The sequence below is a fragment of the Eriocheir sinensis genome, chromosome 2 (genome assembly GCF_024679095.1).
Source record: "Eriocheir sinensis breed Jianghai 21 chromosome 2, ASM2467909v1, whole genome shotgun sequence".
Lineage (NCBI taxonomy): Eukaryota > Metazoa > Arthropoda > Malacostraca > Decapoda > Varunidae > Eriocheir > Eriocheir sinensis.
Window position 1 is genome coordinate 20,268,975 of NC_066510.1, and position 23,719 is coordinate 20,292,693.

General features: G+C 45.0%; 1 protein-coding gene across 2 annotated transcripts; it reads right to left on the bottom strand.

The window, feature by feature from the left end:
- Positions 1-7,233: 7,233 nt before the first annotated feature.
- Positions 7,234-21,528, bottom strand: LOC127001278 (uncharacterized). 2 transcript variants are annotated; one of them, XM_050865654.1, is made up of 3 exons: positions 21,492-21,528; positions 9,313-12,517; positions 7,234-7,926 (listed from the first exon to the last, which is right to left on the bottom strand). In XM_050865654.1, the coding sequence occupies exons 1-3, from the start codon at positions 21,504-21,506 to the stop codon at positions 7,685-7,687; spliced, it is 3,462 nt and encodes a 1,153-aa protein (XP_050721611.1). In that variant the 5' UTR covers positions 21,507-21,528; the 3' UTR covers positions 7,234-7,684. The 2 variants fall into 2 exon arrangements, with proteins under 2 accessions (XP_050721611.1, XP_050721602.1); XM_050865645.1 differs by having other exon boundaries at positions 7,234-12,517.
- Between the last annotated feature and the right edge of the window lie 2,191 nt (positions 21,529-23,719).

Here is a 23,719-nt window from a genome sequence, read left to right on the forward strand (position 1 = left end):
CCAGCTGACAAGCCAACAAGTAATGGCATGGAATGAAAGATCAGAGCAATGCGTAGTGGAGAATGTTGGAAATGCAGTATCCTGCAATAATGGCTGAAGATGCTGGTGATGGTGATGCATTTTAGCCTTTCTGGACTTTACTCGAATTTAGCTTACAGCTGACCGAAAAGAAAGAAAAAAACCGTCGTGCTCTTAATTCAACTATGTATGATCTTGGATGTTTGAAACGCAGCCATGTTCGTGAGACTCGGAGGCGGCGGTGGCGGGTGCGTGGCAGCTCCTAATTGGCAACAACTGCAACTGCGCCACTCAACTCCCTTGGCGCTCCGCCGTATATAATTTGCTAAATTATAGGTCATCAATACGTGTTTATATATCTTGAGGTATGTGTATATGTGTATATGTACACATAAAAAAACAACAACAACAACAGCAGCTTAGACTTGAAATAAATGGGATATATTCAGTGATGCTTGTACTTCATTCTGAATGCACCGTTAAATAAAGAAGTGCATGGTGTCATGCAGTGGCATGACCGCATGACAAAGTTTATGAAAATCATGACACAGCCAATATTATAATATGTATGACAGAAAACTGCTTATGTATGTGTATACTTATCTGATAGCCTAATAACTGTATAGGTTTAGTTTTTTTTAAACTCCTCATAGTTCATGAAATGCCGCCAGTGCTTGATCATGCATGACTGCTCATTGCAAAAAACATGCCATTTACCCCATCTTGCACGCCTGCTATCTGTTTTTGAAAAAAAAACCCAGAATCCTATACGATTGTTGTATCCATCATCCTGAACAATCATGCCAAAGCACAATATAAATATATTAAGTTCTGAACTCTCCACGAATTTTTATAAGTAAAAAAATCGTGTTTTGAGATATCGCCATTTTAAGTTTTATAATGCATCTCTCTCTCTCTCTCTCTCTCTCTCTCTCTCTCTCTCTCTCTGTATTTACCCATTTTCAATGATTTCCATATATTTCATATATCAAATTATATAGATAATCCTCACAAAGAACCATCAAATTATTTTAATATTTACTACTATTTATAGTGGGAATATCGCCATGGGGTAGCAGTATACAAACCACTCAAAGGTGGTTTTACGGGTAAATTTCATTTACCTCACTGCTGGGGGCATGAGCAAGTTACTTTACAGGATAGTTTTTTTTTTTTTTCCCAGCAGCGGGCACTTCCCCTCCCTCCATAACATTTCATCACCAATCACACTTGCCTAGGACAGGTCACCACCCCCAGGAACTTAGGTTTCTGCCATGGAAGTAGAATTGGTGGAGTCGACACGGCCCTCTAATCCCATTCATTGAGGTGAAGCCGACGAACTGTCAAATTTACGGCCAAAAGATGGGGGATGCCCTGCCAAGGCCTACGAGAGGGGAGGCCTAGGCGATGGGAGGCCTAGGCGATGGGGGGGGCTGACCTGAGCCTTTCTTCAAGGTGAGGGTAAGGTTAGCCCGCACTCCTCAGTTTCTTCCCAGGTCAGGTTGGGGTCACTGCGCGCTACTCTCCAGCCATCCCTTCCCACAAAACAGTGTCTCTTACTGGTTTATTTTTGCTATCAATGTTATTTGGTTATGCCTAACACGTGTGCAGTTCCGAATTGTAAAGGAAACTTCAGGAACGGCCCAAAAGTGCACGTGTTTTCTTTCCCGAAAGATGAGGAACTCTCCCAAAAATGGCTGCGCGCTATCAGGAGGGACGGCTACACACCAAACAAGCACAGCAGGGTAAGTCCTTCTCATTTTCTTTTAACTTCATTCTTATATTTTAGGGACAAGAGAGAGAGAGAGAGAGAGAGAGAGAGAGAGAGAGAGAGAGAGAGAGAGAGAGAGAGAGAGAGAGAGAGAGAATATATATATATATATATATATATATATATATATATATATATATATATATATATATATATATATATATATATATATATATATATATATGCAGTGGAGTACAGCAGACGACAGTACCAGTGTTGTGTCCATTGTTTTTTTTTTATCAGCTATGGCCACTCCAGCTCCAAACTGCGCCCAACAGGTATGTTATAGGTGCTTACTGAACACCTTAAGAGTGTTGGAAATATATTATATTATTAAAATGGGAGTTAAATCAACCGATTCGCCTCTGCTCTGTAGAGTGTAGAGTACCTCAAAACTTCTCCTTGAATAATGGGTTATAGAGGTTTTGCAGTGACGTCACGAAATAGCGTCGTCTGCACCTTGTGCGTCGTCTGCAAACCCGCTGGTGGTCACCTCCCTAGCAGAGTGAGCAGACGCACCACGTGTGCCTCATCCCCAAGTCCCGCGGGCAATTGGCATGACCTTCAGCATCATTTGTGTTAAGTGATTACGCGAAATCGCTTGAGAATGCTGCGAAGCTAAGATACATCGAAAAAATCAGTGCTTTTGGAGGTATTGACCCTTGTTTATTAGGATAACACCCCGAGTCTGCTCGTCCTCAAACGACCTGCCCAACATCGGATACCATGATATATATAGCTATCTGGTGAACAGCAAGAGCAAGCTGTTTACAGGGCAGTCGCTCAAGGCCTACAAGAGCCTTGAGGTGGATGGTAGACTGCCTGTCTGTCTGGCTGGTTGAGTGACTGGCTGCCTGGTGGGTAGCCTGGCCAGAAGACTGGCTGGTTGATAGACTAACTGACTGGGTATATAGCCAATAGACTGGCTGACTGGTAGACTGGCTTTCAAGCTGGCTGGCTGGATGGTGGGTTGATTGGCTGGCTGATTGGTAAACTGACTGTCTGTCTAAGTGACCGACTGGATGGCTGACTGGTTTTCTGGATGACTGACTGGGTGGTTGACTGACTGGTTAATTGGTTGGCTGGCTGGCTGGTTGACTGGCTGATTGGTTGGTTGGCTGACTGTCTGGCTGGTGGGTTGACTGCACGGCTGTCCCTCTGCCTGGCCGATCTCCTGTTGCTGACCAGTGATGCCCAGGTAGGCCCAGGTAGGCAGCACAGGCAGGCAAACAGGAGAGGGCAAGTGACGACAGGTGAGGGCAGGTGACGGCAAGTCACCTTACACTACGCACTCTTGGTCACTTCCCTGCGTACACTCCACCTGGCACTGAGCTCTGTCCCTCTGTGCTGTGTGCACTTTGCCTCCAATGAATTTCCTTTTCTATTTTCTCCCCCTGCTTGAGCGCCGCCATGCGTGTTTAGCTCCGCTAGCTTGTTTATCTCCGCCAGCTCATGTAAATCCCGTTCCAGAGTAATCCCCCGCCACACAATAAGCTAGGAGACCCGGGGCAATACCTAAATGAGTGTTACCTCATCTATTAATCTGATCATTCTTGCCTGTAATATTTACCTCTGACAAAATGAGCACTGCAGAGTCGAGATGAAGCAGCCGGCCACCAGTTTCCCCTCTTCACAGCTGCTATCCACTTCCCCCGCTCTTCTGGATTCGCTGGAAATCTATAAAATGACACAGCATCTCTCCCGTGTCGGTTAGAAAATCCAACCGCACAGCATACGTATCGCATGACGAACACACAGAGCACTTGTGCAGCCCCCACCAAGGTTTGTTTTGGTAAGTGACCACCACCACTGACCACCAAGATGGCCGTGCAGGCCCGCGCTACCCCCGCACCCCACTAATGACGTCAGATGCAGAACCTCTATAGGTTCTCAGAGGGTGTATGTATGAACGTATTGGAAAGTATATATGTTTATTGAGAGAGAGAGAGAGAGAGAGAGAGAGAGAGAGAGAGAGAGAGAGAGAGAGAGAGAGAGGTGAATAAGTAGAAGACGAATGTAGCCAAATATTTCATTATCATAGGACGAGACAGTACTGAGGTGCAGAAAACAGTTGAGTTCGCGATTAAAAGTTAGTCCGAGGGGGAACTAAAGGGAATAATCAAGGTTGAATTTATATTAGTATGAGGGAAACTTACCTAGAGAAAATAATGGCTCAGGAACGTCAGAGAGAGAGAGAGAATCAACGCCGGAAGATGAATAAGAAGAAAACGAATGCAGACCAATATTTTATAATCAGAGGACGTGACAGTAAAGAGAATAGTTGAGTTCGCGATTAAAAGTTAGTCCGAGGGGAAACTAAAGAGAATAATCAAGGTTGACTTAATATTACTACAGGATTCACTAGCACAGACAGAAATATCTTACGTGGAGTACTTTTGCCCGTACATATATACTCTTGCACACTGGCACGAAGCACCAGCGACTGCGGTTACATCTCCAGGTATTGCTAGCCACACGAAACATACACCACAATATGAAATCTCGGAGAACCATAAAGTTGGCGTGACGTCACGACCAATCAGCACCCGTTTCCAAGTCGCGTGATTTTTCCTCAACTTTAATCCATATTTTATACCACATTTACTGTTTTACGTGAAGAAAAAATATTACCATAGCTGAATTTAGGGCCTATTTTATCCATACAGACATAATTTGAAATAAATATGTTGACCTGAAACATGTCCATTTTACCTCCAGGGTTTCTGCTTGGTGGGAGGGAGGGAGCGTTATTAGGGTTTCCAAAAAGCTCTAGAAACTCGGTGTTGCCAGCTCCACCCTATGTGAACATTTTACAGAGCGCACACAGCCTCGGAACAAGGCATAATAGCCCGTACATACCCAGGAATACAGGCCGATGGCGTGTCAGTGGGTTAAACCCCTGTCTCTTTAAACAACCAAAAGTAGGTGACAGAGTAGAGAGACGACATTTCATTTTTTTATTTTTAGGATGTTTTTGGATAATTTTAGCATGTAAATATACAGGAATTGCTGAGGGGGTAAAACATCGAATTTTTCACCTGTGCTCGACCATAGCGGTACCTATGTGACAAATAATTGGGCATGTTAGATTAGTACATGATAAATGAGTATGTTTACGATCGATTACCTGGTGAGATGGCTCAGCTGATCAGCAGGGTTGGTATCATGATGCGGTAATTGTTGATTAATATTTCGTCAGTGATTTACTAAATGATTCCTGAATGGCTTTGACCTTTGTATACATATGTACATGATCTTGTAAAGAAAATGACGATGCACATTCAGACAAGAAGAATATGTAAACTTGTTTAGAAGTCGTGCTTGTGGCGCAGCCTGGCACATGACTGTAATCATTGCTCACTATCATTGTTTATTATTATTATTATTATTATTATTATTATTATTATTATTATTATTATTATTATTATTATTATTATTTTTATTATTATTATTAATATTTGATGAGTTAAGATCCAGTTATCTCTTCAAGTTGTTATAGAATTAGAAAAGAAAATATCAAGGATGTGGGTATTATTTCTTCTTTTTTACGTCACCTTATTTCGTCTAGGCCTCTAGGGTTATGTTTCGGTTATATAACTCTCTCTCTCTCTCTCTCTCTCTCTCTCTCTCTCTCTCTCGTGTATTTATCACCCTGACAACAGAACCAGTCATGCCTCATCTTCACCTTCCTTTAGTCTTTCTCGACCTTTTCTCCTCGTCTTCTCCTTTCTTTTCTTCCTCCTTTTCCTCCCCCTCCTCGAGTTGCGACCTTAACACTACTTCTACTGCTGCTACTACTACTACTACTACTACTACTACTACTACTACTACTACTACTACTACTACTACTACTACTACTACTACTACTACTACTACTACTACTACTTTTACTACTACTACTACTACTACTACTACTACTACTACTACTACTGCTGCTGCTATCACTACTATTGCTGCTGTCTTAACAAGGATGCTAGCTGCTCACAATAGTTATTAACATAAGGTGTAGTGATGATTAGTAACCGTTTTAAGTTAAATATACGGAGTTATGGAGAGTTTTTTGTATATTTTTCATTGCAGAAGAAAGTGGGATTTAATAACTGGCAATATTCCATTAATTTTGTTTCATGTATACTTTTTTTCCTTCCTCAGATTCCTCCCTCCACCAACTTCACTGAGAGGAGTCCTGCGGCCTTCCCAAGAGGTAAAGTGCCGACGCTGAAACTCTTGCTGTGTTGGCAGGGATGAGAGTTCGTTTTGCCATTGTTTGCGGAGCCTCGCCACCATTAGCATTTTGTACGTACGCAGCCACTCACGTTCCCGACCCTGAGCTTGAAAAAATATACTGGAAAAGTGTTTATTTATTCATCTTTTTCTTTTCTTTTCTTTAACGTAACATTCCCATTACTCTTCCTGGGTGTTCCTTCACTCCTTCAGATAATAAATTCGGCATTCTTAAACGCTTCCGCTTCTCACATCAACCATTTCCGAAGGCCAAAAAGGAGATCAGTCGAGTCCTAATGAGTGTCTTTTAGGTTCACAATACAGAGGAACAACCAAACTACAATCAGGGTCATAGAACTACCCCCGGAAATGCCCGAAACTTCTACGAAAGCCTTGACAAATAGGTATGTGAGCTTGGCCATCGAAATGTTTAACCTCAACCCAACCCTAACCTAACCTAACCTAACCCTAACCTAACATAATCCCACCCAACCGAACCTAACCTAACCAAAGCTAAAGATAAATATATGAAAAGAAAAAGAGAAAGGAGGAGGAGGGGAGAAAATAAAATAAGGAGGGATGATATTATAAGTTTTTGACCCTAATGTTCAGATTGATAATAAGAAACTTTTAATATGGCGACAAAAAGCAGGAATTTCTTTGCAGCAATATTAAGTTAGTCTGAAGGACCAGCATTGTAACGTGCATATCAACCCGTTATGTGGAAAGCCGCATTCACACCTCGCCTTCCTCCTTCCTCCTTATCCTTCCTTACACAATACTTGCCCATATTTAAGTCAATCATTAGAGCTTAACAAAAGATGAAAGAATATATGTCCAGGACGATACATATATTGTTTATGATGGATGGCCCTTTTCGAACAAGAAATAATGGCGCTAAACGTAAATGCACACAAATGAATTCAGACACCAACCAATTCTTTCGATTAACATACTTGTAAGAGAATAGACGAGGCTCCAACCTTAATAAAAAAAATATAAAAAAATTACTCGATCGTCAGTTTTCCTTCTTGACATATACTAGGGCACTGATGCAGCGTCTCAGTGGCAGTTTGTTGGTTCTCTGGTCCTAAGGTTTCTGTCGTCTGAGCATAGATGTACCTCAGAATTCATTAGTTTATCCTATACATCCTCAGTTTTCTGTTGGTACACCGGTCCATGCAAGAAGGGTACACAAAAGTTGTTTTTCAAGTGTTCGTATTTATTTACAAAAATAGACATAATAATATAGAGTGCATTACCATAACTATTTACACGTCCTTTTGAGGGATGGAAGTAGGCATTGATATATTTAGTTCGCCAGCCTGCTAGGTTGATGGATGGGAAGATTTATAGCAACACACACACACACACACACACACATACAGAGAGAGAGAGAGAGAGAGAGAGAGAGAGAGAGAGAGAGAGAGAGAGACGCATATCCCCACACAATGACACACACACACGCACCACCAGCCGCTTTGAACTCTTGACTAGACACAAGGAATGACATGAATACTCCTACAGTTAGATTTGCCGAGACTGACCACCTGTGACGAGAGAGAGAGAGAGAGAGAGAGAGAGAGAGAGAGAGAGAGAGAGAGCACAGGTTACATCAGATAGGGATAACCGTGGAGGCAGGATTAACTTCTTCACCTGTCCCACCTGTAATCACTGCCACACTACCTGGTACATGTTATTGCCGGTGCGGAAGAAGATATAGGATTTCCCGGTCACGGAGGACTGCTGGGAGAGTGACCGCATTATCTCATCGTCACTCTTTCCTGCAGGACTGAGCGGGGGTCGTGGTGGTGGTGGGAGGGCGTCGGTGTCGGGGTGGGGGCCGTCCTGTCGTCTCGAGGTCGTAGGGGGTAGTGGTCGTTGTCGTGGTGGTCTGATGTTCGTGGTCGTCACTGTGTTGGGGAAGAGAGAGAGATCCGGTAAGGAGGTAGTGGTGGTGGTGGTTGGTGTTGTGGTTGGGTGTTGAAGGAAAGAAGGGAGGGGGCCGCGAAAGGTGGTGATTCGGGGGTGGATGCTGGTTGGGGGAGGGGAGCGGGAGGAGAGGGAGGTGATGGGCTTTGAGGAGGGGGAGGAGAGGAGGGTGATGGGCTTTGAGGAGTGGGAGGAGAGGAGGGTGATGGGCTTTGAGGAGTGGGAGGAGAGGAGGGTGATGGGCTTGGAGGAGGGTGAGGAGAGGAGGGTGATGGGCTTTGAGAAGGGGGAGGGGGAGGGGTTGCTGCCGATGGGAACTGCACGAGGTGAAGGGATAGGTGAGGGTGAAGGGGAGGTGGAGGAGGAGGAGAAGGAGGCTGAGGGTGGAAGAGGAGAAGGACGAAGGAAGTGCTTTAACCGGGGGGAAGGGACACGCTTAGGGAGTGGCGTGGGGTTGGTTTTCATCGGAATAAAACCCCCGAATTCAATGACAGGGGGTGAAGGGAGCTTACGAACGTCCTCTTCACTTCCTTCATTCCCATCTCCTTCTTCATCTTCATCCTCGGCCCTCTCTCCCTCTGCTTCCCCTTCTCCTTCGCTTCTTACATTTCTCTCCTCGCTCTCATCATCATCATAATCATTCTTTCTTTTCCCTCCACTTAACAACTCCCTTTCCCCTTCAATGATTTCCTGTATTTCCTCGACAGCAAGAAATTTTGTGTTGCCTCTGTTAATAATGGGGCGGTTAGGTGTGTTGCTGTTCCTGTTTCGAGTGTTGCTTGTGTTGATTTTGTCTTTACTGTCGATTCTTTCATTCCTTCCGTCCCTGTCACTAACGTTCTCTGTGTTTCTGTTTTCATCGCTTGGTATAGCTAAGTCTCCCTCGTCATTTTGGGTTCCTGCGTTTAGATTATTTACCGTTGTTTGATCTCCGTTTTCTTTGAAGCTCTGAGTCCTGTCACTTTTGAAAGCAGAAACTTCTCTATTGCCGAAAGAGAAATTGAAGGAGGCAAAAGAGGAGGGACTGTTACTTTTGCTATTACTCTTACTACTACCTCTGCTGATAGTGCTAAGTCGAGAAATATCTCTGTTTAGGTGTGCGGAGATATTAACCTCATCATCAACTTCAGGATCAGTAGCAGGTGCAGCAGTGACAGCAATGTGGTGCGTGTTACTATTGCCCAAGTGTGTATTTCTGCCCCGTGTTACTGTCCGGTCACGTGTGTTGCCTCCTGTGCGGGTGAAGGTGTTGGGGTTGGGGTTTCGGTGGGCAGGGGTGGGCGAGGGGCGGGTATGTGTGATGTGTGTGTCAGGTGTGTGTGAGGGGACTAGTGTTTGTGGACTGCGTGAATTTGTGTCGACATTACCTTTAGTTTGAAAGTTATCCTTCGGCCCCTGACCCGCCTCGCCAGGGAGGAAGCTACCAAAGGCGGAGAAGAACGGCGAGGCGGGCGGGGGAGCTCTGGGCTTGGGGAGGGGTGTCTTGGGTGCAGTGTTCAGGTTAACGGAGTCTTTCAGTGGGGAGAACGTGTCTTGGGGGAGGAGGTTCACTGGGCTAAGAACGGTCGTCGGTGTCTGCGTCGTCGGGTGTGGGAAGACGTCGGGGATCGTGTCCTGAGGCTGTGAATGCGATGCAGGCGTCGGAACATTGAAACTCTGGAAGGACCCACTAAAATGACTCGCGGAAGCTGGTGGAAGGGTGGTTGAGGGCGCGCGAGGTGGCCTGGTGGAGAAGAAGCGGAAGAAAGGCGCCATTGGGGAGGAGGTTGAGACGGACGACGTGTGCTGTGGTGGTGTTTCCGATCTGTCAGGAAGGAAGTTTGTGTTCTGCTGGTGCTCTGTCTTGAGGAAGCTGAAGGGGTCAGTCCCGCCATCTTGCTGGAAATGGAAAGGATCAACGTGGTTCTCCGGGGTCCTAAAGGATGGCTGCGGCGTGGACACAGTAACAAAAGGCCTAGGGGTCGGTGTTGTAGGCTGGTGGAAAACGAACGCCGATGGGAAGGAGGTGAAGCCCAGTCTGGAGGGTGTGGGAGTCGGGGAGAAGCTCGGGGAGGTTGGGGAGACTCGATGGGGGGAGGAGAACTCTGTCTGGTGGAAGGGAGACTGCGAGGGCCGTGACACTCCAGCAGAAGGGAGAGAGCGGAAAGGCACAGGCTGCAACGTCGGGGGGCTTTGGTGCGATGTCACGAAACTGGTGGGTGCTCCTGGCCGTCCCTGCTGCCCTGGCGTATTCCCAAACTGAGTGGACACTGAATGCTGTCGTCCTGAGAGCTCGTGCGGCTGGGACTGTGTTCTTGAGGACTCGAAGAAGCTTGACAGTCCAGGGTTCGAGTTTTCAAGCTGCGAAGAAAAAGGTCTCGGGGTGGATGGCTGTGAAGGGTGGCCAGAAGAGTTGACGATGTTTGGTCTTCGAATCCTATTGAAGGAAGGTTCAGATGTGGTGAAGAAGGACGGCCGGGGGGTGGTGAAGAAGGAGGGGCGGGAGGTGGTGACAAAGGCTGGATGAGAGGTGGTGACGAGGAGTGGCCGCGGCGTGCTGAAGGAGGGGGAGTTGGTGGTGGTGAATGCAGAAGGAAATGACGATGGTAACTGTGGTGAGGAGGATACTGGAAACTGGGCCGGATTGGAGGAAATGAATGGGGCTCGAGGGGAAGGAAGTGAGGGGGAGGAAGAAGATAACGAGGGGGAAGGTGGTACAGCTGGACTAATAGCTGTAAAGATGCTTGGCGTGACGGAGGCGAAGGGTGAGGTGGTAACACTGGGGGTGAACAGGAAGGGGCGGGGAGACGAGAACGGGGAGCTGACCACCGGGACGCTGGAAGGGGTGAGTCTAAGAGGCGTGAAGGGGGTGGTGACGAATGCGATAGGTGAGGTGAAGGTGCCCGGCAGAGAAGTGAAAGTACCCAGAGTGCCCGGTGTGGTGAAGGTTATTGGGGGGCGGTGGGTGGTGATAACCGGTTGGCCGAAAAAACCTGGCGTGGCGGTGGGCACTTGGGGCAATGGAAGGGGCGTGGGGCGCGGCGTTAGGAAGCTGAAGGGTGGAGGCGTGGGTGTGAAGAGAGGCTTAACCTGCGGGAGGCGCGGGACATCATCCAACACTTCGATATCTTCCTCGTCGTCGTCCTCAGTGTTGCTCCCCAGTAGAGTGTCCTTGGGGGGAGTCCTGGTACCGTTGCGATGTGGCGTGAGTCTGTTTCTGTTGTTCTGTCCGCGGCGCCTACTGGGGAAGAGATTCGGTCTTCTGGTGGGCCTGTAGGTGGTGGCCTCGGGCTCTGTGGTAGTGGTGGGAGTGGGGGAGACTGTGGTGAATGTGGAGGGGCGGCGAGCAGGGCGGCGGGTGCGTGGAGGCTGCGTCTTCTTGGTCTCTGAAGACACAGCGAGAGGCTTGAGGGAGTGAGACTTAGATTCGAGGGGCGCCAGTCGTCTGCCCCAGGTCCCTAGTAAATCTACGTTGGAAGGCGTGATAACGGAGAGATCCATCTCTTCCTTCGCCTCCTCCTTCACCTCCGACTCCTTCTCTTCTTCCACCTCTTTTTCCAATTTCACTTCTAACTCCCTCCCCTCAGCTTCGCCACTCACCGGCCTCTTCACCTTCACGACCCTGGCTCGGCCGCGACTCCCATTTCTGAATGTCGTCGAGACCACCACCTCGTCGCCAGCGGCCTGACTTTCCACCGCCTTTGGCTTTCCTCTTTGACGCGTGGACTGCGGCTCCTTCGAGATGTCTGCTTGGCGCTTTGGCTGCGGCACCTTCGAGATGTCTCCATGACGCTTGGACTGCAGCACCCTTGAGATTTCTTTTTGAGGACTGGGCTGCGGCACCCTTGAGATTTCTTTTTGAGGACTGGGCTGCGGCACCCTTGAGATTTCTTTTTGAGGACTGGGCTGCGGCACCCTTGAGATTTCTTTTTGAGGACTGGGCTGCGGCACCCTTGAGATTTCTTTTTGAGGACTGGGCTGCGGCACCCTTGAGATTTCTTTTTGAGGACTGGGCTGCGGCACCCTTGAGATTTCTTTTTGAGGACTGGGCTGCGGCACCCTTGAGATTTCTTTTTGAGGATTGGGCTGCAGCACCTCCGAGATTTCTTTTTGACGTTTGGGTTGCGGCAACTTCGGGATGTCTTCTTGACGCTTTGGGTGCCGCACCTTCAATATGTCTTCCTGACGCTTGGGCTGCGGCTCCTTCTTGTTATTGCTGGTCCGTGTCCGCTCTCGCTTGGCTGGTGGCTGAGTGGTGGCCGCTGTGCTGACAACCCTCTCACGCAGCCCAAATGTCGACGATGGGGTAGTAACTTCGTCGTTTTTGCCTCCTCCTCCTCCTTCATCTCCTCCTCCTCCTCCTCCTCCTCCTCTTCCTCTTCCTCTTCCTCCGTCTGCATTGTCGTTATTGAAGGGGGTTGGTGGGCGGCCTCTCAGCGGCCTCTTCGTTCCCTTGTCGGAGGTCCCTCGGTGCCCCGATGCCCCCTGCAGCAGCGTGACGGCTTGCAGCACCTCGTCGCTCGGCTGCTCCTGCTCGCTCGCCGCCTGGGAGCCACTCAGCAGGAGGCCCGCCACTACCAGCACCGCCGCCACCTGGAAGACGAGGAAAACGTTAACGCTTGGAGGAGAAGGAGGAGGAAGAGGAGGAGGAGGAGGAGAAAGAAGAAGAAGAAGAAGAAGAAGAAGAAGAAGAAGAGGAGAATCAGAGTTAGAAAAGAAGAGAAATTAAAAAAAAGATGAATAAGAGGTAAGAAGATGAAGAGGAGGAAGAAAAGGAGGAGGAAGAGGAATAATAATAATAATAATAATAATAATAATAATAATAATAATAATAATAATAATAATAATAATAATAAGAGGAAGAGGAAGAAGAAGAGGAGGAGGAGAAGGAGGAGAAGAAGGAGAAAGCAAAAGAGGAAGAGGAGGAGGAAAAACGAGGAGGAAGAGAAGGAGGAAAGTGAAGTGATGGAGGAGGGAATGTTTTTATCATTGTATTCGTAATGTCGGGTTGTGAGTGTCTTCAGGTACAGGTAAATTATTCTCCACGACAGGTGTTGCGTCTGAAGTATGTAATAGTATACCTAACACACCTCCAGTCACCTCCTCCTCCCGTTTTCTCTCTGTCTGTCTGTCTGTATCTTTTTCCCTCTGTCTCTCTCTATCTATCTATTTATCTATCTATCTATATTATTTACTTGTATCATCTCTCTTTGTTCCCTTCATTCTCGTACCTTCCTCACCTTCACCTCTGTCATCTTCCATCCCTTTCTTTTGTTCTCTCGCTTCCTTTCCCATGTTTTGCCTAATGTTTGTTTTCTCCTCTCACCCTTCCTGCCCCTTCTCCCTGATCTCTTCCTCTCCTCTCCCATCTTTCAGTATGCATTTCCTTCATTCTTTGTACCTTACTTTCTCCTTTTCGTCCCTTTTTTTACTTCAACTTTTCTCACACTTATGTTCCTCAGTTTTTCTCCTCCTCCTTGTTTTCCCCAACCCTACCCTGCTTCATACATCCCCCACTCTCTCACAACCTCCCACTACCTCCCACGGTCCCTCGCCCTCTTCCTCCTGCCTCTCCTCTCCCACGCTCACCTCTTCGTCCAAATTACTGAGCTGCTTAACTCTTCCTGACTTCACACATTCGCGGAAACCGGCTTACTGCGATTTTTTTTAATGTTTCGTAATACTTTTTAGCGTTCAAGTCTTGACGATTACGTGTTAATTGCATTTTTTTGTTTGTTTTGTTTATAAGGGAATATGACTTGACTTCCGCGTCGAGAGAGAGATAGTCTGAGAGAAAGAGACAAAGAAAATGAAAATAATCGCTCGTCTAACAACCATTCATTTATTCATTGTGGTCTTGATATTGTGCATGATGATGATGATGATGATGATGATGAGTGATAGTGAGTGTGATGACGGTGAGGCCCAAGCACGCCGCCTCACCATCGGGGGGAAAGTAACCTAAAGGAAACTGTCTTCGGCGAGGGAGAAAGTTACTTAGGAGGGAGTGACCGAGAGAGAGAGAGAGAGAGAGAGAGAGAGAGAAGAGAGAGAGAGAGAGAGAGAGAGAGAGAGAGAGAGAGAGAGAGAGAGAGAGAGAGAGAGAGAGAGAGAGAGAGAGAGAGAGAGAGAGAGAGAGAGAGAGAGAGAGAGAGAGAGAGAGAGAGAGAGACAGAGAGAGAGACATATATTGGGATAAATGGAAATACAGCAAAATAGATATGCTGATCGATAAATAGATGGATATATACATAGAAAGAAAGATAGATAGATAGATAGATAGATAGATAGATAGATAGAGAGAGAGAGAGAGAGAGAGAGAGAGAGAGAGAGAGAGAGAGAGAGAGAGAGAGAGAGAGAGAGAGAGAGAGAGAGAGAGAGAGAGAGAGAGAGAGAGAGAGAGAGAGAGAGAGAGAGAGAGAGAGAGAGAGAGAGAGAGAGAGAGAGAGAGAGAGAGAGAGAGAGAGAGAGAGAGAGAGAGAGAGAGAGAGAGAGAGAGAGAGAGAGAGAGAGAGAGAGAGAGAGAATGAAAATGACGTGATTATATTTGTCGTGCGTGGTGACCTGCTGTAATGAGATGACAATGACGAAGACGACAATGAGATGATGATGATGATGATGAAGACAATTAGCAGTCTTGAGCGATGAGTGAAGTGAGTGGGATCCAATGCTCTTCGCTGCACCTGTCATGTCGCCTACACTTATTGGGTTGTTAAAGAGTTTATTATGTTCTAGAGTGTGTGTGTTGAACCTCCTCTGACTGTTAAAGCAAGTAAAAGTGACCATTAATAAGTGTATATCTACCTGGTGTGTGAGTTGCGTCATATCTCTGTGTGATGTTAGTGTACTCCATCCTGCTTCTGCAAATGTTCTTATATCATCCTTCATTGTTCTAGTGTAGAGACGCGTTAGTTTTGCGAGGAAAGTTTGGCAGAGAGGAAAATGAAAGGGGAAAGGGAGGACAAGGGGACGGTAGGGTGTATAAGAGGCATACTAATATAAGAAACAATTAGTATCAGATTAGGAAAATGAAAGGGAAAAGGGAGGACAAGGGGACGGCAGGGTGTATAAAAGGCATATTAATATAAGAGACAAGTAAAAGTGACCATTAATAAGTGTATATCTACCTGGTGTTGCGTCATATCAGTTTAGAGAGGCGTTAGTTTTGCGAGGAAAGTTTGGCAGAGAGAAAATTCGAAAGGGAAAAGAGAGAACAAGGGGACGGTAGGGTGTATACGAGGCATACTAAATAAGAAACAATTAGTATCAGAGGAGGAAAATGAAAGGGAAAGGGAGGACAAGGGGACGGCAATGTATAATAGAGTTATAATGGTGGAAAAAAAAGTCTGACAGAAGAGGAAAATGAAAGAGAAAGTGAGGAAAAGGAGGACGACAGTGTGTATTAGAGCTATACTGGTTTAAAAAGTGGTTAGGCGGGCGAGAAAAATGAAAGGGAAAGGGAGGACAAAGGGACGGCGGTGTGTATTAAACCTATACAAGAAAGTGGCAGAAAAGGAGGAAAAATACTAATAAGAATAAATAAATAAAGCTACACTAATACAAAAAACTGAGGTATTTATAAACAGGAGGAGGAAAAAAGGTCATATGCAACACACACACACACACACACACACACACACACACACACACACACACACACACACACACACACACACACACACACACACACACACACACACACACACACACACACACACACACACACACACACACACCTGGCCCCCCTCCACGACCGTGCCAACAACCCTAACATTGCCTCAGGTATGCACGGCGACAGGTATATTTTTTTTATTAGCTGTGTAAGGAGATGAAAGCAGATGATTGACAAAGAATTTTCCCATCATAAAAATTCTTTGATAACGATTTTTGGCATAATGTTATTATTACGAGAAATTATATAATGGAATAACTGTCAGTAGCAATAAATAAAGTTGAGGGGATAAAGGAGAGAAGTATAAAAGTAGATGAGAATAGAGAATTGATGTTAACAAAACCATCAATAGTAAACCGGTGCAACTTTACACAACACCAGTAACAACACAACAAAAACAACAAAAACATCACCTTTACCAACATGATGAACAAGAATAGCTAAGAAACATCACCACCACCACAACTACCACCACCTCCACCTCCACCTCCACCACAACCAACAACAACAACAACTAAAACAACATTAACAACAAAAGTAACACTGTCACGAACACCATTGAAAACAAAAGCAAAAGAAAGAAAAACAAAATATGTATCATCAGCAACATCGTCAAAAACAACAACAGCAACACACCACCATCATCACCACCGCCACCACCACCACCACTAACAACAGTAACACTAGCAGCAACCCACCTGACGGCCCACCACACACCTGCCGCCGCCCCTCCCAGCTCTGCCTCATTAGCGAAGACAAAGGTGTACTTAGCTAGACTTGTCCCCAGGCTGACCATGCACAGTCTCGACTCCACGTGGGAAGGGTTGAGGAGGTACAAATTTCCCCCGTCGAGTACAAATGTTGGTGCAGATTTGAATGCTCCAATGTTACGCGCTCAGAGCAGGTTTGGAATGCTTTAATGTGACGCTCAGGGCAATTTGAATGCGATAATGTGAGCAGATGTGTATGGTTTAATGTTTCACGCTCAGGGCGGATCTGTAATGCTTTTAATGTGAGAAGATTTGAATGCTTTAATGTTACGCTCAGGACAGATTTGAATGCTATAATGTGAGCAGATTTGTATGATTTAATGTTACACGCTAAGGGCAGGTTTGGAATGCTTTAATGTGACAAGATTTGAATGTTTTAATGTGACGCTCAGGGCAGATTTGAATGCTATAATGTGAGCAGATTTGAATAATTTAATGTTTCACGCTTAAGGCAGATTTGGATGAAATGAATGTTTCGGGTTACTAGACTTTGGGCTTCACGAGGGAAGGCTAAAAAAGTACGAATTTCCACTTTGTGTTGCAGAATTGAAAGAGTTTACATATTTTGTCCTGAAAGACTTTAAACTGAACCTGGATAGTGAAGTTGTTCCGTTATGTAAAAAAAAAAAAAAAAGTTAAGTGCGCATTTGAATATTTTGAATGTTTTGCGCTGAGAGAGAGACTGGAAAATCATTTATCGCCTTTATTTTCGTCTCTCTGTACCCTCTCTTTCAGTCTCATAAAAGATTGTTATGGAAGGAAAATGACACGAGTAATCTATACCTGTTTATGAAGGAAGTCCATTTTTAGTGCAGACTTGAATGCTTATACGATTATCGCTGAAGGAGGTGAAAGTAGCTCCGCGTGGTCGCCTTGTTATCGTAATGCTTCACTTTCTGTTTCACTCGAGTTATGGAAAGAAAACGGAACGAAAATTTTGCCTCAGTACATACAAGAAAAGTCGAGTTCGTTTAAATGGTTGGAGGTTATTCACACACACACACACACACACACACACACACACACACACACACACACGCTAAGAACCTAATCCTCTTTGTTTCGTGTCTAATTATTTTCGTTTTACTCGCAATCATCAAAACCTCTGCACGCAAAACAATAGCAACAACAACAACAACAACAACAACAACAACAACAACAACAACAACAACAAGAACAACAGAAAAACGAGATCAGTGTTAATTAGAATTCATACCTCATCGCTTATATCTCGGAAAACCGGTAGAGAGAGAGAGAGAGAGAGAGAGAGAGAGAGAGAGAGAGAGAGAGAGAGAGAGAGAGAGAGAGAGAGAGAGAGAGAGAGAGAGAGAGAGAGAGAGAGAGAGAGAGAGACAGAGAGAGAGAGAGAGAGAGAGAGAGAGAGAGAGAGAGAGAGAGAGAGAGAGAGAGAGAGAGAGAGAGAGAGAGAGAGAGAGAGAGAGAGAGAGAGAGAGAGAGAGAGAGAGAGAGAGAGAGAGAGAGAGAGAGAGAGAGAGAGAGAGAGAGAATGTTGGTCACCATAAATATTTGAGTGTGAGGAATTAGTCATCATTTGGGTGACCTGAAGTGTGTCGAAAGAAAGTATAAGTATTTTTTTTTCTGTACGTGCTTCTTATCTGTCTGCTCGAAAAGGAGGAGGAGGAGGAGGAGGATAAAAAGAACAAAAAAATAGACAAAAGGTTATGTCACCACTATTTTTAACACACACACACACACACACACACCAATCCCCCACACACACTCACAGGTATGCAGATCATGTGTTACCTTTGGCCTTGCATAACACTAGCACGGTTGGGCAAGACTTCACACACGAACGTAACACTCAAAAAGGTAATAAGGTTAAAAAAAAGCAATAATGATGAAAACCGCAGTATCTAGGTTCACGATGTATACCTGGGAATGTGAGTGGACAGTACATACATAATTATTACGTATATATACCTTGACCTCTCACCTGTGTATTTCTTTACCTGCGGACGTAACACACATCATAACAACACCTTCCTGCCTTTCATTTGTTACCTGTGTGTGTGTGTGTGTGTGTGTGTGTGTGTGTGTGTGTGTGTGTGTGTGTGTGTGTGTGTGTGTGTGTGTGTGTGTGTGTGTGTGTGAATTTACTCATTATTTAAACGGTTTTAGATTAAGAAACCATATTCAAACAACCATATATAGAAAAGAGATGTCCACTTCTTCTTATGATGGCAATAGTTTATCCTCTTCCATTCTTTTAGTACTTGTATAAACTCTTCGATATTCACTTCCTTAGACATACATTCGGGCTATTTCTTTCTTCCTCTATTTTTTCTTTTGCCCTCCAGGTCAGTGAACACTATAACCTCAATATCCATGACTCTTATTGTTATTTTTTTACCATTGCAACACGCGGACATGACCTTCACACACACACACACAAACACACACACAAGCGGACCATCTTCACCACAACATCCTGATCTCTTTATAGCATTCTTCCTTCCTCTCCCTCATTGCCCTCCTTCCCTACCTCCTCTCCCTTCCCTCCTACCCCGCTCCCTCCCCCCTCAACACACACGCACACACGCACGCTTCCCGCACCCTTGCATCAGCCCCGCGTAGTTTGTATCGGGTCGTGTTAGTCAATGTAATGAGTAATATTGATGCAACACTACGCAAGGGTGAGCTAGTGCGTGACCCTGGCTCCTCCTCTTCCTCTTCATTCTCCTCTACCTCTACTTCTAGTCTACCTCCTCCTCTTCATTTCCTCATCTTCCTTTTCTATCTCTACCTCTTATAAATGTCTTCTAATTTTTCTTCCTCTTCTACTCTTCTTCTAACTCAACCTTCTCTCTACTCCTTCTTTTCTCTACCTCTTCTACGTCTCCTCCACCTCTCCCTCCTCCTGTATTCTACCTCTATCTCTTATCTACCTCTACCGTTTATTTAGCTCTCCTCTGAATCCTCTTCCACCTCCTCCTTTAACTCTACTTCACCTCCTCTCATCTACCTTTACTCTACGTCTACTATACTTTTACCTACTACCTCTCCTCCTCCTCCTCCTCCTCCTCCTCCTCCACCCTGCTAGGTGCTTGGCCGCATGTTCAGTCACCTGTGGAGTAATTTACACCTGAGCACCGGAGGGACTTAGATAATTTGCCAGTGGAAAGGAAACGACACCTGTTCTTCGCCTCCTCTCACCTGTTTAGCTCCTCCTCCTCCTCCTCCGCCTTCTCCTCCTACTACTACTCCTACTCCTCAATGTGATGGTGTTTCAGCCAAATATAGCGAACTCATGCAATTTCTTTTTTTGTGTGTTTTATGAAATGCAACGATGACACAAACAGAAAAAAAGGTGTGTGTAATATTTTTTCTCCTTTCTATCGTGTGTGTGTGTGTGTGTTGCATTGATAGCTTGCAAAACTCACTACTCTTTCCCTCTATATCTATCTGTCTATCTATCTATCTGGATCTATCTATCTATCTATCTAACTATATTGTATTTTCGGTTTTGTACCTGTTTGTCTTTCTCTCATTTGGTGTAACTTTATGAACGAAGGAAGCAAGACAGACACACACATACATACAGACAGACAGACAGACAGACAGACAGACAGACAGGCGGGCAGAGCAGCGTACCGTATGCATCACCACACAGGCACGCCACGACACGATTCCCACAGTCTTACTAAAATCATTCCGACGCTTCCTCCTTCCCTTCCCGCGCCCGACCCTTCCGCACGCCACTCACGTCCACCCATTGTCACGAGGAGGAGGAGGAGGAGGAGGAAGAAGAGGAGGAAGAAGAGGAGGAGGAGGAAGGTAGTGCATTGTGGCAGATTCACTTTTCTTCTCACTGTGTTTTCATCTCCTGCTTTCTTTTTTATGTTTGTTTTGGCTTTTATATTTTCCTTCTTGATCTCAATGCTTTTCTACGTGTTTCTTTTTGTTCTTTTCTTATTTTTTTTCTTTGTTTTGTTCTTATTTTTGTTATTCTAGTTTTTGTTTTTGTTCTTCTCCTCCACCTCCTCCTCTTCCTCCTACTCCTCCTTCTCTGTATAGTTCAGGTTTTTCTCTCCCGTTATACAGTTCTCTCTCTCTCTCTCTCTCTCTCTCTCTCTCTCTCTCTCTCTCTCCTGCTTGACCTTTTCCATCTTATTCCTTATTCCATTATTTTTTCCCCTTCGTTGAAAGTATAAAGTAGTAATGATGTTAAGACAAGTCACTGAGAAAGTTGTATATGCGCTAGTGACTGGAAGACTCGTAACACACACACACACACACACACACACACACACACACACACACACACACACAAAGATATACGTTACAGATTCTCTCCTCCAACAACAACAACAACAACAACAACAGTAATAACACCATCATCAACGACAATAAAACAACAACAGTGACAGCCCTTTCTTTTTTTCCTTCCTCGTATAAGTAAGGAACGCATTAGTTAGGGAGGGCTTGTTTAGAAAGGGAGAGTAATTGCGATAAGGAGAGGGAGAGAGGGGTAGAAAATTAAGAAGAAGAAAAAGCAGTGATAGGAACGTTATTATTATTATTATTATTATTATTATTATTATTATTATTATTATTATTATTATTATTATTATTATTATTATTATTATTATTAGTAGTAGTAGTAGTAGTAGTAGTAGTAGTAGTAGTAGTAGTAGTAGTAGAAGTAGTAGTAGGAGGAGGAAGAGGGGTAGGAATATGAATAGTAGAAGTAGAAGTAGTAGGAGTAGGAATATGAATAGGAGGAGGAGGAGGAGGAGGAAGGAGAAGAGATGAACATTATAAACCATCAAAAACAAGAGGAAACAAACTGCCAAAAACAATAACACCACCAACAGTAAGAACAACAACAACATCAATAATAACAACAACAACAACAATCACGACCCCCACCCTTAAAAAAAAAAAACACGCAACAAACCCAATCAGTACATATCTTTTTAGGCAGGTTAATTTCCAACAGTATACAAACCACATCACGTGTACTCATCCTCAAAGGGGCATCGTTCTCAGCAACACTCATCACTTCAACACGCAACACAACGCCACACAACACACTATGGAACACAACCACCACCACTTATAATGCACAACTTAATGAATAGTACAACTTCACGTGACGCACCGCAGCGCCTCCCATGTTGCACGTCTCGGCGTCTGCAGCCAAATGAGATCACCGGCTTGGCTCCCCCCTTATATACCTTCCCGGGGTGGTGGTGATGGTTGGGGGGGTCCTGCTAAGCTGCGAGGGGCTGAAGGGAAGAAAGGAGTGAGGGAAAGGTGCTGGAAATTCCTCACGGGGCTGAAGGAGGTGTGGTTGGGGTGTGGTTGGGGTGTGGTAGTTGTGTGGCGATGTGCATATTAAGTTGTTTCATGTGTGTGTGTGTGTGTGTGTGTGTGTGTGTCCGGATTACAAAATGTTGCATAAAAATAAGCTTTCAGAGGTCACTTACATAGAAAGAAGAAAGCATTCGTGTAATTCTTTTTGTCTTATACCTTTGCGAAAGTTAATGCAATGTATAGTTAATTAGTCACACCTTTGTCCCGGCAGCTTATCCCAGACTTGTAAATATGTTCAGTTTCTGGCCCGGTGTTGGTTAAGGTTACGTTAGGTTGGGTTAGGTTACACTAGATTACATTTTACCTTTAGTCGGAAGAATGATCAGAAGAGAGAAGGATAAGAAAAGGGTTATGTTGTTAGTTTGTGAGCTGCGACGCGCGTGTCACCCACGGCTCAGCGGCTCATGGGGGTGACCAAGGGAGGTGACAATCATGCATTCACTTCGGAAATAGCGGCCCGGGATGCATTCAACGTTCTGCAAACCTGTCTAGTGTATGCCAGAGGTTTAGAAAGTATTAGATCGGGCCAAGGGTGGGGCGAAATGCTTTGGGATATGCTTGGGATGCACTTAAAGACCTGAGCGTGTGTGACAAGAGGTTTAAATGTCCTACGCGGGTGTGGCAGAATGCATTAAAAGCGTCTGGAATATCTGTGGATGCCCTAAATCTCTCATGACTTTTTGATACATATACTGGTGTGTTAAAAGTTATTAGAGGATGTGTCATATTGCCTTGAATCCTTTAGTGTTTGAGATAGTCCTTGCTTACAAGTTTTTTATTTATTTTATTTTTTTATTTTTTATTTTTTTTACAACAAAGGAGGCAGCTCAAGGGCACACAAAAAAAGGAAACAATAATTAAAAAAGAAAGCCCGCTACTCGCTGCTCCTAAAAAAGAATCAAAAGAGGTGGCCGAAAGAGAGGTCAATTTCGGGAGGAGAGGTGTCCTGATACCTTACTCTTGAAAGAGTTCAAGTCGTAGGCAGGAGGAAATACAGATGAAGGAAGATTGTTCCAGAGTTTACCAGCGTGAGGGATGAAAGAGTGAAGATGTTGGTTAACTCTTGCATAAGGGGTTTGGACAGTATAGGGATGAGCATGAGTAGAAAGTCGTGTGCAGCGGGGCCGCGGGAGGGGGGGAGGCATGCAGTTAGCAAGTTCAGAAGAGCAGTCAGCGTGGAAATATCGATAGAAGACAGAAAGAGAGGCAACATCGCGACGGAATTTAAGAGGTAGAAGACTATCAGTAGGAGGAGGAGAGCTGACGAGACGAAGAGCCTTAAGACTCCATTCTGTCCAGAAGAGCTGTGTGAGTGGAGCCCCCCCACACGTGAGATGCATACTCCATACGAGGGCGGACAAGGCCCCTGTATATGGATAGCAACTGCGCAGGGGAGAAGAACTGGCGGAGACGATACAGAGCGCCCAACCTCGAGGAAACTGATTTAGCGAGAGAGGAGATGTGAAGTTTCCAGTTGAGATTTTGAGTAAAGGATAGACCGAGGATGTTTAGTGTTGAAGATGGTGATAGCTGAGTGTTGTCGAAGAATAGGGGATAGGTGTTTGGAAGATTGTGTCAAGTAGATAGGTGGAGAAATTGAGTTTTTGAGGCATTGAAGGACACAAGGTTCCTTCTGCCCCAATCGGAAATGATAGCAAGGTCTGAGGTTAAGCGTTCTGCAGTCTCCAGTATTGAATGTGTCCAAAAGGTATTTTATGTGTATTTGGGTGTAGGAAAACGCTAACAGAAGGGATGATTAAGAAATACAAGAGTGTGAAAGGTGTACTGGAATCCTTTTAAAGTGTGAAGCAGTGTAGTAAAAATAAAAGACGTATAACTGATAATTTTTTTTTTTACAGCTAAGGAAACAGTTCAAGGGCGTAAAGAAAAAATATAAAAAAAGCCCGCTACTTACTGCTCCTGAATGGAAGTCAAAGGAGTGCATCATAATGTGACCGTTCTCTTGGATGTGTTTGGGTTTTACCTCTCTTTTGGCTACACCTGTTTGCTTTA